This window comes from Rhea americana, unplaced genomic scaffold (genome assembly GCF_003343005.1).
Source record: "Rhea americana isolate MKP2758 unplaced genomic scaffold, rheAme1 scaffold_71, whole genome shotgun sequence".
NCBI lineage: Eukaryota > Metazoa > Chordata > Aves > Rheiformes > Rheidae > Rhea > Rhea americana.
The window spans coordinates 3,858,558-3,881,558 of record NW_028186879.1 but is presented as its reverse complement, the minus strand read 5'-3'; the positions used below and the strand labels follow the sequence as shown (position 1 = coordinate 3,881,558).

At 39.4% G+C, this 23,001-nt stretch overlaps 1 protein-coding gene across 1 annotated transcript in view; it reads right to left on the bottom strand.

Annotated features, from left to right (window-relative positions):
* Positions 1-8,727: 8,727 nt before the first annotated feature.
* Positions 8,728-23,001, bottom strand: part of MICU2 (mitochondrial calcium uptake 2) — a 166,566-nt gene continuing 152,292 nt past the window's right edge. Inside the window, exons 9-12 of the mRNA XM_085321809.1 lie at positions 17,083-17,254; positions 16,682-16,790; positions 13,440-13,597; positions 8,728-13,109 (exon numbers count right to left, since the gene is read on the bottom strand). Of these exons, the coding sequence (XP_085177935.1) occupies positions 13,005-13,109; positions 13,440-13,597; positions 16,682-16,790; positions 17,083-17,254 (544 nt within the window). The 3' untranslated portion in view covers positions 8,728-13,004. The remainder of the gene's footprint in view (positions 13,110-13,439; positions 13,598-16,681; positions 16,791-17,082; positions 17,255-23,001) is intronic.

Sequence of the window (23,001 nt, the reverse complement as noted above, 5' to 3'; positions counted from 1 at the left end):
GAATGTGGAAATAATGTAAAAGCAAAACCTGCAAAGTGTGAACCGTAACACTTCCAGACTGTCAAGGGCCGAGAGCTTGGAAGTATGTTGTATTTCAGAATAAACCTGCAGGCCAGATCTTGCTCCTAATGAAATCTGAGGTAAAATTTAGCTCAAGCATCACTTTGTCTCTCCGYGGTAACGTACGCCTAGCACAGCGCGTAAACTGCTAAGCGGGTAATTGAAGTACATGAGCCCGGGGTTGGCGGCGGCCGGGTGGCTCTTCCGAGCCTTCCTGACTGTCCTCACAGGCAGCTTCCGCGCGGGTGGTCGCGCGGGCAGCGCCCTAACGCCCGGCGCGGTGCGGCGCGAGCCCCCTAACGGCCGGCGCGCGCGCCCGCCCGCCGAAGGCTCCAGAAGGGCGGGGGAGCCATCTTGTGGCGGCCGCGCTCCCTTGCCGCCGCGGAGCGAGTGGCTCAGGCGCGTGTTAAAGCTCTTAAAAAAAACCCCAAAAAACAAAACCAAAAACAAACAAACAAACAAAAAACCCCCTAACTGTCCGACGTAAAATCAGACCTCGGCCAAGGGCAAGATGAGTAAGATTAACCGCCCTCGTTTCTCAGCCTGTGCAGGCGTCCAGGACCTGTCTGCAGTTTTGTCCTTCCTGGCTGATACGTTCCAGATGATGAGGATTTCCACCAGTTCCTCTAAAGGTTATTCAGCAGTTTAATACATCTACCCAATGAGGAATTTTACTGTACGTTTGAATACACTTCTGACTTGCATCATGCTGGGTGTAACACCTAATGCTGAGTGCTTGCTGCACACTAATTCATTTATATCCCARGCACGTCTACATTTGTAAATTAATGTTATCTTTGCTATTTTCTAGGCAATTTCTGTGCATTTAGTTTTTTAATCTCTTAGTACGTCAGTTCTTTGACTACCAGATCATTACTCTCTTTTTTGACACCATACCGATAAGGAGCCCAAACACTGCACAAATATGTCAGGTTCAGTCACAGAAGTTATATAAAATACACATAATATTCATATATTTCTAGATATGAYATGTAGATCAATATTGTATCAGTCCCATTGCTACCACGTAAAATTGTGGATGTTTTTGTTTCACCTTTCATCTTGCATTTTCCAGAACTCTCAGAGATAAAATGTATGCACTCAAGTCACTAAAATGTGACTTTTTTTTGATGAAAGACTATAAATACTCCATTTAAAATGCTGTCCCTTACCTTCAATCAAAAAATCAGCTTTTTAACAGCARTTGTTGATTTTATGATATAGTACATTGGCCATGGGCATAGACAGAATGTCCCCACTCAAGAATACCATGCCCTCCTTAAAATAATTAGCACAATGCATCACTGCATCACCAAATGCAATATGTCTTCGTTGTGTGATGCTCCTTTCCAGTTTACAGTGGAAAATTGTAGACAAGGGGAATATCCAAGGAACTCAGTTCTGAAGAATGAACCGTCATCTCCTACATTTCCTTATTTCCACCAGCTTTTTAACTTCAGTCACACCTTTCCAAACCAAAACGCCATCTCCCGTCCCTAGGAATATTTTACATTCTCTTACCACATAATCTATCTCCCATCATGATCCCAGTCCTCTCTACCACACCGTGTCCTTTCTGCCATTCTGCCTCCCAGGAACAAATCTTAAAATGTCAGAATTAAAAAAGGCTTTTRCTAAATGTATGTTTTCACCCTTCATTCAAATTCTCTTCCTATTCTCTCATCTTTACCAGTAARAGAGAGAGAGGAAAAGTGAAAACACTATATTTTATACCATTTGTATGAATCATTCATTTATTGAGCAAATGTTTATTGAAACAAAATTCTGACAGAATTTGCCAAATGGTGCATTTTGTCTCCTGTGATGGGAGTATATCAGTTCTGTTTGTCTGCAGTTAATGGATGTTGTGTGCAACACACATCTGACTACAGGGTCCTGTTACAAAAATCAAGCAGGAAAAGAGACCCTGGGGCACAGTGTTTTCAAGACTGCAGCACTGGTCTGAACARTACTGTGCGTCAAGCTATCTTACCCTAGCCATACTCAATAAAGACCTATTATTTCTCACATATTTTCCTACATCATCACTCAATGATGAGAGAATTTCCCTCACTGCTGATGATTAGACAAAGCCATAGAGGGTTTCCCCAAGTTATGGGACTATTGGAAGGAGCTGTCCTGTCAGGTGCTCATGGGGAATTAGAGCTACTTCTAAGACCTCGTCTTTCCAGCTCTATGATAGAAAATACATGATTTTTATATTGACCGTACGCATTCTTTAGGAATATGTACGCTTGGAAGTGGGATATTTGCCCATCATTCTCCACTCAGATTGTGGAAACAGTAGTGAACAGGGGAAAAAAAGAGCCTTTTAAAAGTGGGCAAGAAAGAGAGTTTATTATAAAAGAGGTGTTGAAGTTAGCCTAATACATCATTTTACCAGGTATACACAATATGCTAATGAATATGCCACAGTATATGATAAATAGTGATCTGACAGGCGGCATGGTGAAAAAATATAAGCAAGGACATGACTAGGCTTTTTCTTTATACAGAAAAAATACATAGGGTCTTATCCAGTTTTCCAGATTGGAGGCTTGGAGTTATCTGATATTAAGACATCTTGGTTGAAAAGGAGAGGGAAGTAAGATGCTAGCACTACAGTGTAATTACTCTCTGCTAAATGCTGAACAATTATGTTAATTGAAAGAGGAACTAAGGGCAGAGAAAACTAATAATGATTAAAAAGAAAGTACAATGTTTGGATGCAGTACAGTGTCTGGGAAAGAGTTTAAATCAGAAAAAAATAGCTTTGGGGCTGGGGACCTGAGATGTGGGACAATGATATCTGGGGCTAATATGATGAGGAAGACTTTCTAGTGGCAGGGGTTGCTCTGATAGTTACTGAAAAGATAAAATCAACAGGAGAGAGAGTTGTCTAGAAAGGAGAAGGCTTGGAAGAAACAACAGGGGGCATGGCTGGCATGAGTTGAATAGAATCTGGACAATAGGACCTTCTGTGTATGAAGAGGCTAAATGGGTGGTGATGACAATAGGATTGCCTTGGTGGAAAATGGGAAGTTACTGGAGTCTGACCTGCTGAAGAGATGGAAGAAATCTTAAGACTGGCAATCAGGAATTTGAAAGACTGTGAAACTCTAACAGCTAATGAAATGGAAACCTGGACAAATGCCTGGGTGGCAGAAGTTTATATGTATGGGAAGGTGTTAATCCAGGTATTAAAATAGAGAAAGGAACGAGTGACCCCCAGATTTTGACACATACAGAATAAATGCAGATCAAKGAGATGTGGAGATGTTGGTGTATTGCGCCTCAGGACTATAGAAGGATGGGAATCAGCTTGGGATTGACTGTCAGTGTATGGGAGTGCTAGAGAACACAGGAACACTTACAAGATTGGAGAGGTAAAGATGGAGGTTACAAATATGAAAACTGGGAAATCCGTTTCTAGAGATGTGATTTGGAAATTCTTGATCAGTCGGGGTAACAAGCAAGAGCTGTATGATCAGTCTGTGGGAGTTTTACTTGCGCAAATGAAGAAAATGTTACAGGAGAAGGGGCTGGAAATCTGGGGAAAGTTGAGTAGATGGAGAAGCCAACAGCTCCTCCGAACCCAGAGGACCAGTTATACTTGTCCTTAAAGGACACTAAGGATTAGAGTTCCCAACCTGTGGGGTATTTAAGATCCACCTGCCACCACAGTGTTGTCAGATTCAGCAGAAAGGGGTTTTGTGGAGGTACAGTGTGTATTGAAAGAGGGGATAGGAAACGAGTAATACTTTCTCAGTGTGTTTGAGATTGGAAGCAACTTTCTTAGATTATTGGAGTCTTCCACTGCCAGGCAAATCAGGGTATCAGCAGTAGTGGAGAGGTGTTGAGGATAAAGAAGGAGAAGCCCAGCTGTGTATAGAGAAAGATAAACTAGAGGGAGGATCAAACATTCTAGGGATGAACTTTCTGTCACATTTTAATTTGGATTTGTCAGAAAGGAAATTATGTCATTTTTCCTCCACAAAGAATTAAGAGATCTTAGGTGTCTCTGAGTCACTCTAAGCTAAAAGTAAAATGGAAGCAGGACTGGTAAACAAAGAACACAAGGCGATTGAAACAGGAGATCTTATCTTCCAACTCCAGTTACTGGTGCAGTAACTGCAAGCAGAGGCAGATATGGAGGGGGTGGTAATTCAGGGGCTGCTAAAGAAAAGGATTATTGAAGAGGAAGAGAGCTTGTGGAACAGCTTGATCTGGCCCATTTATAAGGCAAGTGGCCAAAGGAGGATAGGCATCAGCCTGAGGAAGGTGAATATGTGCACACAGTGAAAGCCCCCTCTAGTAGTGGATAGCCATAGGGTCATGAAGACAACGGGAAGTTGAAGGTATTTCACTGTAATGGACTTGGAGAACTGCTTCTCTGTTGTTCTGTTGTCCTCTGAGTCAAAAAAGTTTTTTGCATTTACATGTAAAGAGAAACAGAATTGGTTCATGATGCTGCCTCAGGGATTTCATAATTCTGTAGCAATAGCTCATTGATGTGTGAGAAAGAATCTGAAAGTAGGGGGAGGAGTCATTAGTTACATGGATGACATCTGGGTTGTGGGAACTAGTCACTCTAGAGAAGTGCTATCAGATATAGAGCAGTTTGGATTCAACAAGAAGACAGAAAAGCCCAGTGGTGCTGATCTGAAGTAGCCTTCCTGGGCACTCAAGTCACAGGGACTAGAATACTAACTCAAAGAAAAGAAGCATTAAAACAAGTCCTAAACCCAGAAATCTGGCAGATCTGCAAGCTGCATTGGGAATGTTTGCATGAGTCAGACAATTTGTTCCAAATTTTGTAGGCCTTTTTGCAGGACAACTGTATCATCTGTTGAGGGAAGAGGTATGGTGGAAATGGTAACAAGAGGAGGAGGATGCTTGGAATAGTAAGTAAATTGCTTTAGTACACTGATCAGGACTGGTATTTCCAATACTTCCTTTTCATTTGGGGTGAAAGTTGGGGCTTAACATGATACAATTACGACAGCGATGTACCAAGAAGCAGATGAGACCCACTGAGCTCTTGGGCTCTTTTCCAGAAAGTTACATGGAGCTGAGGGAATATATCCTAGAGTAGAACAAGGATTCTTAGCAGAAATATGGGCTTTACAACAACAAGAAAATACTGCAGGAACCCAGCCAGTTGAGATTTGGATGGTGAGTCTCCTGATGCTGATGATAGGACAGATTCCCATTTCTGAAGGAAGATACAAAGCCACTAAATAGCTTATCTTAGCAGAAATGAGAATGTAGGGATAGTGATAAAACCTCCAAAAGAGAGGTATCAGCATGAGTTCCAAGCTATATTTATAGGTGGATCATATCAAATGGAAACAGGAAGAGAATGAATAATGAGACATGGGACATTTGCCCCAGGAAAAAGTTACATCAAAGTATGGGAAGAAACAGGAGGTGGGAAAAATATGAAGAGGGAGATTTAAGTCAAGAGATTGAGAATTTGATTTCTAGGATTGAATGTGGTCATGGGACTGGTCACAGGTGGACTACAGAAAGCCCTGAAGGAAATGTCTTCTTGATGGTATGTGTCATCATTTTGAGTTAGCGTGCTGATTAGCATATTAGGGATATTGTTAAAATATGCTATCTCCTTTTTGTTTTCTTCTGTTCATTCCAAGGTGTAAAAACAGTGGTGTGGACATGGAGCAATATAGCTGCTGTGGATGATTTCATTTCCACAGGAAAAAGATTTGAAGGGACTTTCAACACTAAGTCTTGAGACAACTGGAACAAATTTAAGTGCTTCCAGTTTAAATCCTAGTAATAAATACTTGTTAATAGTCATTTCAGAAGGAACTGATTTTACCTTTAAAAGGGTATGGAATGAGTGAAAATCGAACTAACAAATTAGATTTTTGGACTGGAAAATGGAGCAGGTGCAGACRTTGCATGGAATCCAAATGGTACCTTTGCAACTAAAGTAGTATTAGAGGGATACAGTTGTATCAGCCTATATATGGTGCTGGATAGTGTGGGCCTTGAGCATATCCAAACAAAAATTAGTATTCTGTAATATATGGGATGAAATTGGGAATTGGAATGTCAGGAATGTTCTAGAATACATCCAAAGTGTGCTTGTTATATACATGGCATACTGACTGCTTGGCAAACATCATGGAAACAGTGTAGAAGGTATTGACACACCTGAGATTTAACAAGTACACTTGCAGGAAGAATAGGCATGAGAAATGGAATGCTAAATTCATTTGATACTGAAATGTTCATAGCTAAACTGAGGAAGATAGGAATTTTGAATTGCATACAAAATAATTCAGTAGCAAACTTTGGATTGTTCTATGATGTAGCAACAACGATAACCAAACATAGCATATAGCAAAAGCAACTGCCAAGCTAACAGAAAATACTTTTGAGGAATTTCATTGACTAGTATCTCTGGCTCTTTGTTGTACCCAGCACAACTGCTGGCAATTTAAACAGTGAACCAGTATTTAGATACCTTTTGTAAAGAGTTAATTCCTTTCTCTTTGGGAGTACAGCCAATTCTGTATTATGAGGGTTAGCAGATGGGCAGTACAAATATTCATACTGGGAGCGGGATAGATCTGTGATGATGATATAGGGACATATTAAAGGAGAAGATGAAAGTAGGATATAAAGCCTTGTATTAGCATACTGAAAGTCTTAGGTAAAGGACTGTGGGAACCTGATTTACAAAGGGAACGGTGTGCATTATATACACCTTAAGTCTAACCAACCGCTGTAGAAAATGAACAACTTCACAATACATATGTTCTGCACCGTGGCCCTTAGGTGGGTATTGCCCCATGTCAATGGGAACAAGACTGCATGAGAACTCCAGTGGTATCTGATAATGGTGTGGGTTATATGTGTGCTGCCTCATCAGTAGTGGTAGTGCAGGAGGATAACACAACCTCTGTACTTCCAGTGGAAGAATGTTGATGTAGTGTCACATTTATTACTGTATACAGTGATATTTGCTCTGCAAATACACTTTTTTTTTGAAAGGCGAGTCCTGTTCCAATCCAGTAGACTAATACTGTCAATCTGTGAATTGACTGTTTGACAACATGACAACATCCAGAAAGGAGCTGAGAGACTGGAAAACTGACAATCAGCCAGCACTTTGAAGAGTAAGAACCTTTCAAAGTTGGGAACTAACTGTGGATTGTTAACTGTATATTGCTGCTACAACATATGCATTGGATGGATTCTCAAATGGTACTGCTACTCCACAATTAAAGCTGCAGCCTAAAGTTGTGTTAGTCAGGTTACAAGTAGGGCTATTCTTTATCCTGATATATGTGCTTCACTTGGTACAGAAGAAGAGAATAATGTGTGCATGCCCAAATGAATATGTTATATATACCTTGGTATCCCAACAATTATGATGGACTCTAGCTGGAAAGGATTGAACACGTGGGCATCCAGAGAGGTCTGCACGTCCTTGGAGAAGGTCACTCAAATGAAGGGGTGACCAGCAAGCAAGAGCTCACTGGAGCTGCAGGTCTCAGAGACTAATGTCTCTCACAGGAACTGGAAAGGTGGTTAAAACTTTAAGGGCAAGGATGCTATGTGATCATGAAAACAGTGTACAAAACCCATGTTACTGTGTTGTTCCAGTATGAAGACCGTGCACAAGAAATCGTGCTTATTTGGAAGAAATGGAGAGAGAAATCAGGCTGAAGTAGAATGATTTGTCTTAGAAAGCACATAAGGCAAACAATATATTGCTAGGATGAACTGCATAATTGCCAGGTAGTTTTGGGTGCAAAGTCTTGGAAGGTCACCTGTACCCAGGCAGCCTTATCAGTAACAGCATGTATGGCCAAGATTGCTTTAATGATGGCACTGTAAACATCAAATTTAAGTACAGCTGTATCAGAACTGTGGCCAATGAGCAGTGTGAGTGGAGAAAGAATGGTACACAGGCAGTGAGAAGAAATCTGTGTTTTTGCCTTTCAAGAAATGAGGCAATCTTTCTAAAACAACCCGGTGGGCACGCTATTAACAAGCTTCAGGATGTCAGACTGCATGTGCAGCTGAGCTATTACTGAGGAAGGTGAGGAGAATTCTGCAGCAGGGCATTGGTATTGAACTGAAAACACTCTTATGTAAACCAACACTAGCCTAACAGGAAGTCTTTCTCCACATATGCCACATTAATTTTTGCATTACTGAACCAACCAGGAACTATTTAATCAGCAAGGCCAGTAGGAAACACAAACAGTGGGAAAGTGAAGAAAGGTGCATTTGGTAGCAGATTAATTTGGGGATTGGTTGAGTCTCTCAGTTTTCCTTTTCTGAATGGGCCTTTTCAACCTGTTGTTGAGCGACATCTTCAGTTTCTCTAGGAGGGATTTATGTGTTTGGCTGGGTGCTCACAGTGGTGTGTCTATGTCCACAAATTTCATCTTTGTGATTTTTTTTTGCGACCACCTGTATTACAGAAGCTGTTGGCCAAGTTGGAGTGACTCATAAAGACCACAAAATCATTTAGCTATGTATTTTCTGTTCAGAAGGACTGAAGATTTTTTCTGCATTGGAGTACTTTCCTGACCCAACTGTGATTGTTTTATTGGGAAGATTAAACCTCAAGGCATGAGGCATGCTTGCATTATCCCAAAACTGGAGTATGAGAAGAAAACAGTATTTTTGAATTTTGATACACATTTATTGATGCATCTGTATGCTAAAGTCAAAGTGYAGTCAAGATGTTTGAATTTAAAAGTATTTCCTCTGAATATCTAGCTTTGACCTTATTCAAGCCATTTATTGTGCAATGACCCTTTTTTTGTTTAACACACTGTAGATGTGAAATGTCATGAAACTGTAACCCACAGCCTTTCTAGCTTATCTTATTGACTCATCTCTGTTTGCTAGGTAACTCAGAAGTATAATTTGTGAATTCTTCAGAGCCAAGGCCTAGTCTTATTTCTGTATCTGAAATTTCACATGTGCTCTAAAACAGTTAAGAAACAGAACATTTATAATTCTGAAATACAGACATTAATTGAAAAAAAACCCTTAAGTGTTCTCTACAGAAAGCCTGAAATTAAGAATAAATATATTGTTCACCCTTTTGATAATAACTGGTTCAATATACATACCAACAGGGAACACTGATGATAACTGATTTTAGATCAAAGGCTGGTATGTTTACAAACACAATCAGTGGCAACCTGTTTAAACTCTGAAAGTACACTATACACTGAAAATAGGGAATAATTCAGAGATTTGCTTTTGATGTAACCATATAATGTTCTGATAAAACATTTATTTTGAAATTTTTATGTACCCTCATTGTTGAGTATTTTGCTAAAACTCAACAACTTGGTTTGATTCCAGAGAGAGTTTTACTTTTAGAAAGTGGCTTATTTAAATTAAGAAACCAAGATGAATTTCTAGAAACCACCAATGAGTTTCTCTTAGTTCTATTACATCACACTGTATTCTTGTCTTTACTTGTTTTAAGAATTAAGAATTAATGTTCTTAAACTATCATTTTAAGAATTATCTTAAACTAAACAAACTTCCCATAAACAGTGTTGTTATGGGGATACAAATACAATTCTGTAAATGAGTTATACCATATAAAATGACTGGTACGCACCCTGTGCACCCTTTTGGCATATGTTAAATCAATTTTGGGGACTTTCATAATGTGTAATATATTAATCTTTACTCCACATAACACTCATAAGCACAGATGGATTTTTTTTTTTTTTTTTATTATTTTTATTTAGCTTTGCTATGTATTTCTGTTCAGAGGAAAGGTTCTTAACATTAAAAAAATCATAATCCTTAAACTTAACTGATAGAATGGCAACAGGCATAAACATTTACATAAATCGTATTGAGTAACGCTGACAGACAGCTTGCAAATACCATACAGTTACTTCAGGTCTAAAAGGAATCAAGACATCTAAACTACTATGGATTCCTTAAAAGACAAAGTCGATCTAAACACTTATGTAAACAGCTCTTTCAGTCTAAGATATAAATCTGAGAAAGTATTTTAAGACTGTTCTGTAAAACCTTTCAGTGAAGACGAACAAGAATTGACTAAAAGTTAGAGAGTCTAATTCTTCAAAGTTGAAGTCTTCCCTGGCCTTCAAAAGTGTTCCTTCCTGGCTGTACTTTGAGGATAAGTTCTTCTGAAAATGTTTCTTAACTGTATTTTAATTCCCAATCAATCATTCCATTGCTTATTTTACTACAGACACAAAGTTCATTTTAAAACAGGTGTAGCTGTTTTCTTTTTCCTCTGAACTTGACACAAAACCTTTTCCTTAGGAATAAAATTTGAAATTGCATTTTTAGTAACTTGCTGACAAAACCAGATCTTGCTGATTGCACAAACCCAGATACAATGAGCAATGAGACACTAAACTTCCAGATATACTAGAGCTAGATTAATTCATTTTTCCAAAAGAAAACCAAACAGCTTTTAAGGAGCAAGTCACTGATAAACAAAAGAAACCAAAAAGCAAAAAAGAACATCGTAAACCTATTAATAATTCACAGAATAAAATGTTAATTAATATTCTCCATTCCAAAGTAAAAATGATTTGCCAAAATATTAACAGCAATAAGTAAAAGGTACCCTTGCATTAAAGCCAGAGGTGGAGCAAAGCATGCATTGGGTAAACACACAAACTTTCGCGCTACAGAAGTGTCCTGCTTGATTGTGTCCTTTTTTTATTATTTGGTGATGTGAATTTTGCTGTGCTATTTTCCTGCCAGGCCTATTGCCTCACCTTTGCTCCCATTAGCCATCTCTTACTTATGGATCCCATCACTGTAAGAGACAGGCATCTTCCAAATGTACAAAATGAACTCAGCTCTCTAATTTCTTGTTGCCCACACAACAATCCCATGAGTTCAGTTTGAGAAGGAGAGGCATACACTGTGTTCTATTTCATTCTGATAGTTTCTTGGGGGAAGTAAAGGAATCTTCAGTGGTCACTGCTACAAGATTTTCTAGACAGGGCTCAGATGATACCCACGTAGCTCTTGCCTGTTACCCACATGCTCTTGTTCTGGTGGATGATTTTGGGTGCATGTCCACAGGCCACAACAATACAAACATTTGCTCTTTAACACAATTTAAATTAAAGATGCAAGAGAAGGCCCTGGTGGGAGCGGCAACAACCAGACCACACTGCTGCTTTGCTAGCTTCTTGATCCAGTTCCTTGAATAAGGATACTGCGCCGAAGCTTGTGAAGATTTCACCTCATTATAGACTGGCCTGAGGACTATTGACATACCAGATATGTTACTGGTAACCTCTGTACTCCTTAGATAGGATCTTAATGGTTGTTTAATGCAGTTCCTCCTTTCTTCCATCTGAGGGCTGTTCTGATACCTGTATATCATGGGAAGTTCCCCTCTTCTCAAAGCTCCCTCTCAGCCCCAGAACCCCCCCCAAAATTACAGCAAAACAACTTTGAGAATAACATATTTAGTGTCATGCTTAAAAGGGTTGGAGATTTCCTCAGAGTGGTGAGATTTCTTGGTTGTTTTTCTTGACACATTTCCCCAGTTGACCTTTTGAGTCTGCTATCAAAAAACCTTTTTTTTCCAAAAGGTTAAGCTTTCACCTTACCCTAGACAAATAGGAAAAATGGGAAGAGGAAAGAGAAAGAACCTTGAGAGCTTTATAAATTAGTGCAGTCTCCTATATTTCTAGGAAGACTGACCTGGTCCTGGGGACGTAAGTTGCTAAATTTATAAGAAATGAAAACATGTAACATGCATATCTGTGTACACATAGAATCACACTATGTTATATCTGAAAACTGTTCATCTATAATTGCTAAATACTAATTTTGATATGTTGTTTGTTCTACTGTTTAAGATCTTATGTCTAATTATTTGTATTTTGGAGTAAAAAATATTAATTTTATTTACTTTTTTTCCCTGGACCTATTCTTTTCTGCCCCTAACACCTCAGGGCAGGTTTAGCTCAGTTGGTTAGAGTGTGGTGCTGCTAATGCCAAGGTTGTGGGTTCAATCCCTGTATGGGCTATGCTGAAGGTTGGACTAGATGACCTCTAGAGGTCCCTTCCAACCTTACCATTCTATGATTCTATGACCTGCTGTTTCAACCTTGAGTTCCTGAGATACTGCAGCATTCCCTGTCACACCTTTATTAAGGTAAAGTAACTATTTGTTAAACATTTACCTTTTGCAATACAATTAAAGCAAAATAGTTACAACTAAATTTTTATCTACTACTGTTTATGATAGAATGAGGAATTTTGTTTTTAATTTATTCTGTTTGATGAAGAGGTCTTAAAAACTCTATGCACATTCATGTATCAATGTATAACTTTTAAAGCCCTTATTAACAGTATTACATTTCCAGTTTAATCTTATCATCATGAAAGTAGACAAAACCAGACAACCACACAAGCTTCAGGAACTAGCACACAAGCAGTTCACAGTAAGGAGGACACATGTGAATCTTCCTTTTTGATTTAGGATATCTCATGGATATCGCATGGATTGTGCAGGTCATTTAGGCTTTTGGACTCCTATCCTTGCCAGGGAAAGAGAACTGCTGTGTTAGTGGCTGACTGAGATGATGTCTGCTCTTCCAACAGGAGAGACTATTGCCATGGCACACTGGCCAGTGACTACCATTAATCCTACATATCCCATACGCTACAGTGCAAGGTCAGATTCCACAAAGTAGTAAACAACACTTCCTTAGAACAAGAGTATTTCTGTATGGAAGTCAAAAGTGATCACAGTTCTGTAAAGCAAATGGATTGCACTAGAATAATATAAAATTATTGCAATAGAAATTGGGTTCATTGAAGTTTAACTATTGTAAAAATGAGTATTTATGATTCAGCTATTATGTAAACCAGACAGGCAAAACATCTAAATAACATTTGTAGTAATGGAACAAAGGATTACTTTAAAAAGGACTTTTCCCTGTTTGTTTCCAGACTTCTTTTGCTCCTTTAATGCTTTCTCTTTTCACACATTTCCAGTAACCTTGAATCCCTTGCTGTTGCGGTACCTGTAATAAAAGTTATAGTGTTCAGCATTTACACAAAAAAAGACTCTTACTCACAGACTGTGTAAATATTCATAAAATATATAATCATAGRTGTAATGCTGCTGCTCCCATAACTCATATGCATAGTAACAAGTTCTTGATAGCAGCACTCCTCCCAGATTCGTAAGCACTAAAGAATCTTCAGTTTACAAGTTCTTTCTATTCACTATCCTTACTTGCATTTCTGCAAGTGTTAGCAAGATAGTTGCAAATTTTCCATAATAATCATCTATGGTATTTAAAAAATGATACATATATAACTGCAAATGATAGACTCTGTCAGCTTGTTACCCTCAAACCTCGATGAATTCGGTTCTTCAGGACTCCAAGAAATTCCCCATGGCTGAGGCAATCATCTCCATCTAGATCAAAGATCTTGAAGATGGTATCCAAAACATTATCTGAGAGCTCCTGTCCTGTTGCCACCTTCACTGCTCTCTTGAACTCAGCTAGTAAAGACATAACATTACACCACATGTGACTGAACTGAAAAAGTTGTAAAGCACATAAATAACAGGATTCTGAACAACTTACAATGTCTCCTGGCATCTTAACTAGAGAATTTGGGACGTGCGAACTAGTAAACTATAYTGGAAGACCTCAATCCAGATGTACTTGAGCTTGCTTCATATTTCACAATACAATCTTTATTGCCTTTATTACAAGCTTTTAAATTGCACTACTCATTTTCAAGCAACAGTGAAAGTGATAATTACTTTTTGCTGAAAATAGCTGTATGTTAAAAAAAATATTTACTTTTAGCTGACATGCATCTGTGCATATAGATTAGAAAGCATTTGCCTTACTACAGCCTCATAAAAAACACTACCATTTTATCTTGAATYGGTTTCACATAAAATAAGTCCGTAAGAGTACTCTGCTCCTCAGAGAACTGTTTTCCATGCTACACTCCACCTCARCTGGCAATCCCCTTAGTGATTCTGTAGAAACATGTACCATCAGATATGCAGAGCACTGATTACAGCACATGGTTTATGTACTTGTAGTTCTATTTTTTAAAGAGGTGTTAAGAAGTAGGTTAACTCTTCTTATATTTATGGGGGAAGAGTTTATGAGGACTTAAGGCAGAAATAGTTGTCCTGCCTCTCTGGAGATCTACTTTCCTTTCCAGTTTCTTGTCCTTTTCCTTTTACCCTATCATATGCGTTATGGTAACACCTCGTATCCCCACTTTTGGGCTTATGGTATAAAGAATTTGGAGTTTTGACTCAAATATAGATAAAGAAACAGGCATTGGGATTGCCATAAAGCATAAGAAAGTAACAGTGAAATGATTATTATAGTAAGCACAATCACAGCATATGAATTTGTTGCATTTTTGTAGGCATCGTGGAAGTATGAATTTCAAGAAGGGACTGGAGCTTACTATAGTATAGTAGTAGTGTAGATTATTACAGGAAATTGTCCCACTAAACACATATATAGTGTATATGTATAAATAAATAAAAAAATAAATAAATACTGTGGTTCTATTTTCATGGACAAATGCTGTTTATAAACACTGGTATAAATATGATTATTCTGGGCTCTTGGAGGAAAGAGCACTCTTGGCTTAGTTCTCATCATTGCCTCTTTGAATAATTCATGTATAAATGTAGTTGATTCATTCACATTTGGTTCACATATAATTAGAGGGAACATCCTTCTGTAAAAGGATATACCACAAATTAGAAGTGTCATGAAATACAAGATGAAGAATCTTAATTTTGTGCTTAGAAACCGGTAAGCTGTTAAACATAAATCCAAATATGTCACTGCAATTTTTCTTGTATAGAATATGAAGAAAAGGAAAAGGACTTTCTAAAATTGTGAAGCATCATAATGTTCAAACCAAGAAGGGTTATCTTATCAGAGAGAAGAGAGGAGCTGCCAATTCTGAATAAAAAAATATGCACAGGAATAATGGGAAGTGCTAAAGGACTGACCTATTTTAAAAAAAATCATATGTACAAATACACACATGCACACACATGCAAAACAGCCAGACAAAGAACTTTGATGAAGGAATGATTAAACATGTATGTGTGTAACATTCATGAGTTACCTCAGAAGCTGATTGTTTTCAATCACAATATGGTTCAGTGCATAAAGAAATGCTCAAGGGCTGTTTGGTTAGAAATGAGCTTTTCTTAATAAATGTTACTAGAGTGAACTATAGGCATCATCATCTTTTGGCACTTTGGGAATGTGTCGTTTACATAAAAGTGAGCTAAATGTTTGTATCTCGCTTGTGATTATAATTTCATTGTTACTTCATCCTCTTTTCTTTCCACTTGTACATCTTGTGTAAATAGAAGCAGTATCCCCCACAGAAGAAAGATGTTGACAAATGAGGCAGAGGAGGACGATGAAGCTGGCTGGGGATGGGGGCAGGCGACAGAAGAAGCTGAAGGAACTGAGGAGAACAAAGGGTGATGGGGTATCTAGCTGCAGCCTTCRGCTACCTATAAGGCTTATAGAGAAGACAGAGGCTTATTTTTCTCCAGGGTGAACAGAGGTAAGAAAGAGGCAATCGTCACAAGTTGCAGCAAGGTAATCTGATTGAAAACAGAGAAAAAGTCTTCACTATGGGAGTGGCAAAGCTCTAGAACCGGTTGCCCAGACAGGCTGTGGAAACTAAACTCTTACTGAAAGCTGGATTAACTAGTGATGGAAATTACAGCACGGTAAAAACACATAGTTTTGTTCTCCTTTGATTAAAATAATCTTTGTATTTCACTCTCAAGAATGCTGAATTGTCTTCCTGTTTTATCACGATTCTTTCTTTCTTTTTTTTTTTTATAAGCCAGTCAAATTTACTTCAATGAATGTTAAAGTCTCATCAACTTTCCTCAGGAACTTTTTATGCTATTATTTTCAAAAAATTTATGAGGGCTGTATTTCAAATGTAACAGGTAGGTAACAATCTCAGAACTAGAGAAAAAAGCACTTTTATTTCCATGAAAATTTTGTTGTATTGCTCCTAATTACTATTATGTAGGAAAGAAGAACTTTACTCCTCCAAATCTTTGTTATAAGAAACACATTACCACACTTTTTTTTTTAAATAGATATGATTGTGTAATACTACATAAGCATATGGAGATGACAGTATGGAAGAATAAATGAAACATAGTAGGTTGCTATAAACTCTTCAAAAGAACAGATTTATACTGTTTTCCTCAGAAAATTAGATTTGTTAGCAGGAAAAAAGTTTATTATAATGAATTGTTATAAAAAATATGCATTCTTTCACAAAAATCTGTAGTCAAATTTCCTGATCTGTAATTTGGTCTGATGTGAGTCATTTGGTGAATGCGGTATTATACAGCTCACTGGAACTCACAAATTAAAACATTTTGGGAAAGGTGCATCATTATTTTTTATGAAACAGAATTAATCTTGAAGGGTAGGAGCCTATATTTTTGGATTCCATAATGCTACTTTAAGATCACTTATTTGTATAAACTCTGTAACACAAATGTATTTTTTTCTTAAAAATACATATATGAAGCTGTGTAGCACTTACTTACCTCGTTTAACAGGACGATTAGCTACAGTAAACATCTGCATGGCAATAGAAAAGTCTTCCAGGTTGTTTGTAAACTTGCAAAAAGTCTTGAATTCCTCCAAACTGATATTCTAGAGTATTACAGAATTCAGATTATATAGATTGAATAATACATTCAAATCTTAGTAGATCTATTTTCTTAAATGTAGTGGGATCTAATATTTAGTTGTGAGTCTGCTTATTCATCTTCAATGTTTGTGTTTCTCAGCTGAGAAATTATCACTGTTCCTATTTGCATAAAATCATTGGGAAAAACTGCCATAATTCATTCATAAACTAGTTATATTTTTGTATACTCATACTCAAATGAAAACTTGTACTTAAAAATGAGGAAGCAAAACAAAGTATACTTTATGTACCGACCTCGCCTGCCTGAATTCTGTCTTTCACATTTTGCCAGTAAATTTCATTGTTTTCCTCATCAGTGAAATACAGCAACCATTCCGCAAAGTCTTCTTTCCTCATGACGTTCAAGCCCTTTGAAAACTGTATGAACTCCATTTCTTGTACTTCTGTTTGCAGATTTTCCATGAATCTAAGTGTAAACAAATATTATTCAACAGTTGCTACTTGCACCACTTTATCAATACTCCTACCTTAGCTACCAAATGTAGCAGACACTTAACCACTGTCTATATCAGTGTTTAAAATGTTGTTGATGTAATTTTACCTGTTGGTACTGTTTTGCTTCCACTGCTGCATTTCAGTAATTATACCAGTAGGGTGCTCTCTAAGCCTTTGTACATAACTTGCTGCTGCTAAGGTAATTTATAGATGCACCTAGTATATAGTTTTTAAATACAGAAGAAAAATGTTTAAAAATGTGCAGGTAATTAGATAAAACTACTGAAGAGGTAGTATTAAAATGAACAAATGAATGAAAATGACACAATAACTAAAGGCCTGACACATGATTTATGAAATTTCATATTAGTCAGAGAAGAATGAAAAKGTTGGAAAATGCTTAGAAAGGTAAGGCTCTAATAATCACAAGCAATATAAGCCCTAACTAGAAAGGTGACAGAAACAAAAGGAAAATTGAAATCATCAATATAGAAAAAGATGACTACAAGCCTCAAAGATTATAACTGCAAAGAGAAGTTTGGCAAATCAGGTCTGCACTCATGAGAGAATGGATTAAAGAGGATTACARGTGATGTGCAGAGTATGGAAGAGGGTAGAAAATGATGTCACAGGTGTTTGGGAAAGTAATGAGAACTGTCTAAAAATGCAGGTGTGAGTATCAAAGATTTTAGGACACATCTTTCTTTTTTTTAGGGAGAAAAAGAGAGTAACACATGAAACAAGTAACAACCTGCAGACACAGAAGCTACCACTGCAAGCACAGTTGTGGCTCTGAGCTTTCTCAATTTGGTTTACATGGCCATTATCTTTTCTTCTGGCTTTCTGGAGAAAGCAAAGAACAATGGTGTGTGATCTACTTGATAATTCTTACCTATTTAAAAATAGTGATAATTTTTTAATGGAWGTAAAGGCTAAAAGCAAAATGATGCTTGCCAGAATGTCCTTACACACAAGAATTCTGCTTTAGTGAGCTGCAATGATTATGGATAGTAAAGAATGAAATACTTCTTCTATATTGAGACAAAGCAATTAGTTGGAGAAGAGGACAGCTAAGTGTCTATGCATCAAAAAATGAGCAGAGGCTCATTTGCTTGTCAGTATTTGCATGGCCTCACTGGATTTGAATTCTTTTCTCTGAAATTGAGGCACTTTAGTCCGTACAACTATCTTTAGTTCTTTAATGAGATCACTTGGACAATTAGTAGCTTGAACCGCTGTGCAATCTGTAAGGGGCTAGCTGAAGACTGCTGTTGCAGCATAAGCTCTTTCTTGTATTTTCTTCCATAGTAATTAGAGCTGCACATACAAATGAAAGATCTGAGCAAATGCTTCATTGCTCAGGGCATGCAGGTAAATGAAAGTCTGACAGTGGAAGTGATTTTAAGTGGCAGGCTACAGTTTTATTAATGCAATACCGAAGAGGGGTATGGTACGCTTCCTCATTTTATATGGACATCTATCTGGTCCAGTAAAGTAGGTTTACAAGGCTTCCACAATATAGTCAATAAATAATTGAGGCATATTCCTCTACAGTCCACCTTAAGACTTGGCTCACTTTCAAGTCCCCTTACTCACTCTCACAAGGGGATAAAATCCCAGGGGAATTGCTTGTTCTGCAGACATGAAGAAGGCCTCTTGTCTTACAGAGCTGCGAGAGTTTCCTTGTAGTTTGCAAAGCATGCTTTAGTTTTCACACGCAGCTCCTGCCCTTGCAGCTAAGCTAATGAGGTGACTGCTGCTTCTGGCCAGCCAACAACCAGCGCGGGATGGAGGAGAGCGGCCAGCACAGGCTGGCAGCAGGAGTTCTGCTGCTCTGTACAGCCCCTATGAGACACTGCTGTTTCAGCAGGGACGAGAGAGGAAGGCAGAGACTACCGCCTGGTCTGCAGAGTGCAGACATAAGGGAAAGGCTGGTGGAAGGGTGGCAGGGTGAAGTGCCTAGCTTCCTCCTGGTTGTGGATAAAGATGKTTTGGACAAATATACCAGTGTCTACAACAGGGCATGCTGCTGTGAGAAGCAGCTGTGGTTGGGGGGACGCAAGAGACCCACTGCCCCTGAAGCATGTCAGAAACTGGCTGCTTTCTACCTTGAAGACCCTGATCCTCASACTATTTTTTATATCCACTATCTTTGTCCTGGCTAACCAGGTAAGCAGGACCAACATCACAACAGGCCTCCCCTAAAGGCAGGTGGGATCTATGTAGAGCAGTCAGGAAGTCAGTCCAGCCAAGACAGGACCAGGACCATTTTGCTGCATTTTTACTGTGTATGGCAAGGTCTGAGGAGTAGCTAGGATCTGGGACATGTGCTTAGCTGGGAGTCACAAAAGAAACCRTGCAGAATGATAGCTGCATCTTTGACTGTAGTCTCCAACCCATTTAATGCTTGGTCTAGGGAAGGAATTGCTTCTGCAAGAGAGATTGCTTTCAGAAATACGTCTAAATCGTGGATATAGGGAAACAAAACACTGTGTGTTTTATTAGCCTGGCTTTTAGTCTGTGAAAGGTGGACACACCTTGTGACAGACAAACAGAGGGTTTGTTATTTGAAGTATGAGTTATTTATTGGGGGAGCAATTCTCAAATGTTAACTGTACTGGTCATGTTCTTTAATCTTCTCTACATGCTACATTTGCAGATACTGCTTAAGCAGAAGACCCACAGCAATCTGCTCACTGGCTGCTTTCACCATACCAAATAAAGACAAGAGAGCTTAAAGACGAAGYGTTTTTACATGCTGAGGAAGCAACAGGCGACGTATGTAGCCAGCTGAAAGGTGCAACAACCCAAAGAGGAAAGGGAAGGGTTTGGCTGTGGCATTTTAAACTTGCATTTGCTTTTGCACCCTCTTCTAGTCTGCTAGAGAATTGTTATATTTCTCCTATTGGGTTTTCTACTGCCTTTTCTCAGGCCTGGTTTCTTGCCCATTCCAGTTGCCTTGAGGCAATGATACTGCATACTTCCTACTGCCTGATAACCACATATCTTACTGCACTACTCAGATTAGGGAGRGAAGCTTTACTTATTACTTATTTAGGTACAAAATATTTAATGGATATTTCATTTCAACTTGTAGGCTTGCTCCTGGCAAGGTGGAGCGGGAAGATTTCATGCAATACTAAATGCTACTTGGAGCAGAAGCTACTGTCCAATTTAAAATTCAGATGTGATACTCTCCCATATTACAAAAATTACAATAATATGAATCATCGCATCAGCATTCTAGGTCATTTTTATTCCCAGATGTGAGYGTTAAAAACCTAATGAGATCTTTTTTTAGAGAAAGTTATTAAAAGCTATTTTTAATAACTTTCTAGTTAGAAAGTAAAGCTTGTTACTTATATGCCTAAGACACTACTAGGGATATTTCCTTTTGTACCTTCTGGATCACAATATGTGATGAGTTTCTGCTAGAAATTCCTTCAAATTTCTTCAGATATTAGGAAAAACAAGCACAGCAATGAAATTCTTGCTCTTCTGAAGTCAATAGGAGCCTGGCCATGGGCTTCTAAGGGGTCCAGGGTCTAGAACTAGAAACAGTGAGGAAGATTCTGCTCTCAGCTGTGCTATACAACTCCAGAGTAATTACAGTGGGAATACTCTTACACTACAGTAACTGACAATAAAAGCAAGCCCTGAGTATACAAAAAAAGGTAAATCCTTAATTTTTAAGATGGGAAAAAGGCAAGGAACAAACAGCACTTTTAGATAGCCTGCTTTATCCACACTCTTTAAAACACCCATGTTGAAGACTAACGGCCAAATTTGTTATCCTGTTCTAACAGCCTCCAGAAACCTTATCAGGAGCCTTCATTTTGTAATATGCTTTGCAAATCTATAGAAAGAGGGAGTCTCTCAAGACTTTTTGGCAACTCACCTTTCAGAGAAATGACTGGAATGCTGTCATGGATGGCTATGCACTTTTTAGGAGAGACAGGCCAGGGAGGCGAGGTGATGGAGTTGCTCTTTATGTGAGAGAGCAACTGGAATGCATCAAGCTCTGCCTAGGGATGGTGGAGGAGGAGRCAGTTGAGAGCTTATGGGTAAAGATCAAAGGGCAGGCTAGCATGGGGGACACTGTTGTGGGTGTCTACTACAGGCCACCTGACCAGGAAGAGAAGGTTGATGAAGCCTTCTAGAAGTAGCCTCAAGATCACAGGCCCTGGTTCTCATGTGGGACTTCAATCACCCTGACATCTGCTGGAGGGACTACACAACAAGGCACAAGCAGTCCAGGAGGCTCCTGCAATACATTGATGGTAACTTCTTGTCACAAATGATGGAGGAGCCTATGAGGAAGGGTGCCCTGCTGGACCTTGTCCTTACCAACAGAGAGGGACTGGTTAGAGATGTGAAGGTTGGGGGCAGCCTTGGCTGYAGTGACCACGAGATGGTGGAGTTCAGGATCTGGCAGGAAAGTACTAAGGCAACAAGCAGGATTGCAACCCTGGACTTCAGGAGAGYRGACTTCGGGCTCTTCGGAGACCTACTTGGAGGAATCTCATGGGTTAAGGCCCTAGAAGGAAGGCGGGTCCAGGAGAGCTGGCTAGTATTCAAACATCACTTCCTCCAAGCTCAAGAGCACTGCATCCCTGTGAGTAAGAAGTGCAGCAAAAGGGGCAGGAGACCTGCATGGGTGAGCAAGGAGCTCYYRGCCAAATTCAGACASAAGAAGAAARTACACAGACTGAGGAAGAGGGGACAGGCTACTTGGGAGAATTATAGGAATGCAGTCAGAGTATGTAGAGATGCGGCGAGGAAGGCTAAGGCCCAGCTGGAATTGAGTCTTGCAAGGGATGTTAMGGACAACAGGAAGGGCTTCTTCAAATGCATCAGCAGCAAGAGGAGGACTAGGGAAAATGTGGGCCYGCTACTGAATGGGGTGGGGGCCCTGGTGACAAGGGATACAGAGAAGGCAGAATTACTGAATGSCTTCTTTGCTTCAGTCTTCACTGCTAARGGCAGCCCTCAGGAATCCTGGAACCTGGAYGTGAGGGAGAAAGTCTGGAGAAGGGAAGACTTTCCTTTGGTTGAGGAGGATAGGATTAGAGACCTTCTGGGCAGGCTAGACATCCACAAATCCATGGGCCCGGAAGGGATGCACCCACAGGTACTGAGGGAGCTGGTGGATGTTGTTGCCAGGCCGCTCTCCATCATCTTTGAAAAGCCATGGAGAACTGGAGAGGTGCCTGAGGATGGGAAGAAAGCCARTGTCACTGCAGTCTTCAAGAAGGGCAAGAAGGAGGACCCAGGCAACTACAGGCCGGTCAGCCTCACCTCCATCCCTGGGAAGGTGATGGAACAGCTCATCCTGGACATCATCTCCAGACATATGGAGGAGAAGAAGGTGATCAGGAGTAGCCAGCATGGATTCACCAAGGGAAAATCCTGCTTAACCAATCTGATAGCCTTCTCTGATGGAATGACTGGCTGGGTAGATGAGGGGAGAGCAGTCGACATTGTCTGCCTTGACTTCAGCAAGGCTTCTGACACTGTCTCCCATCACATCTTCCTAGATAAGCTCAGGAAGTGTGGGTTACATGAGTGAACAGTGAGGTGGATTGAGAACTGGCTGAAAGGCAGAGCTCAGAGGGTTGTCATCAGTGGCGTGGAGTCTAGTTGGAGGCCTGTGGCTAGTGGCGTCCCCCAGGGTGCAGTCCTGGGTCCCATCCTGTTCAGCGTGTTCATCACTGACCT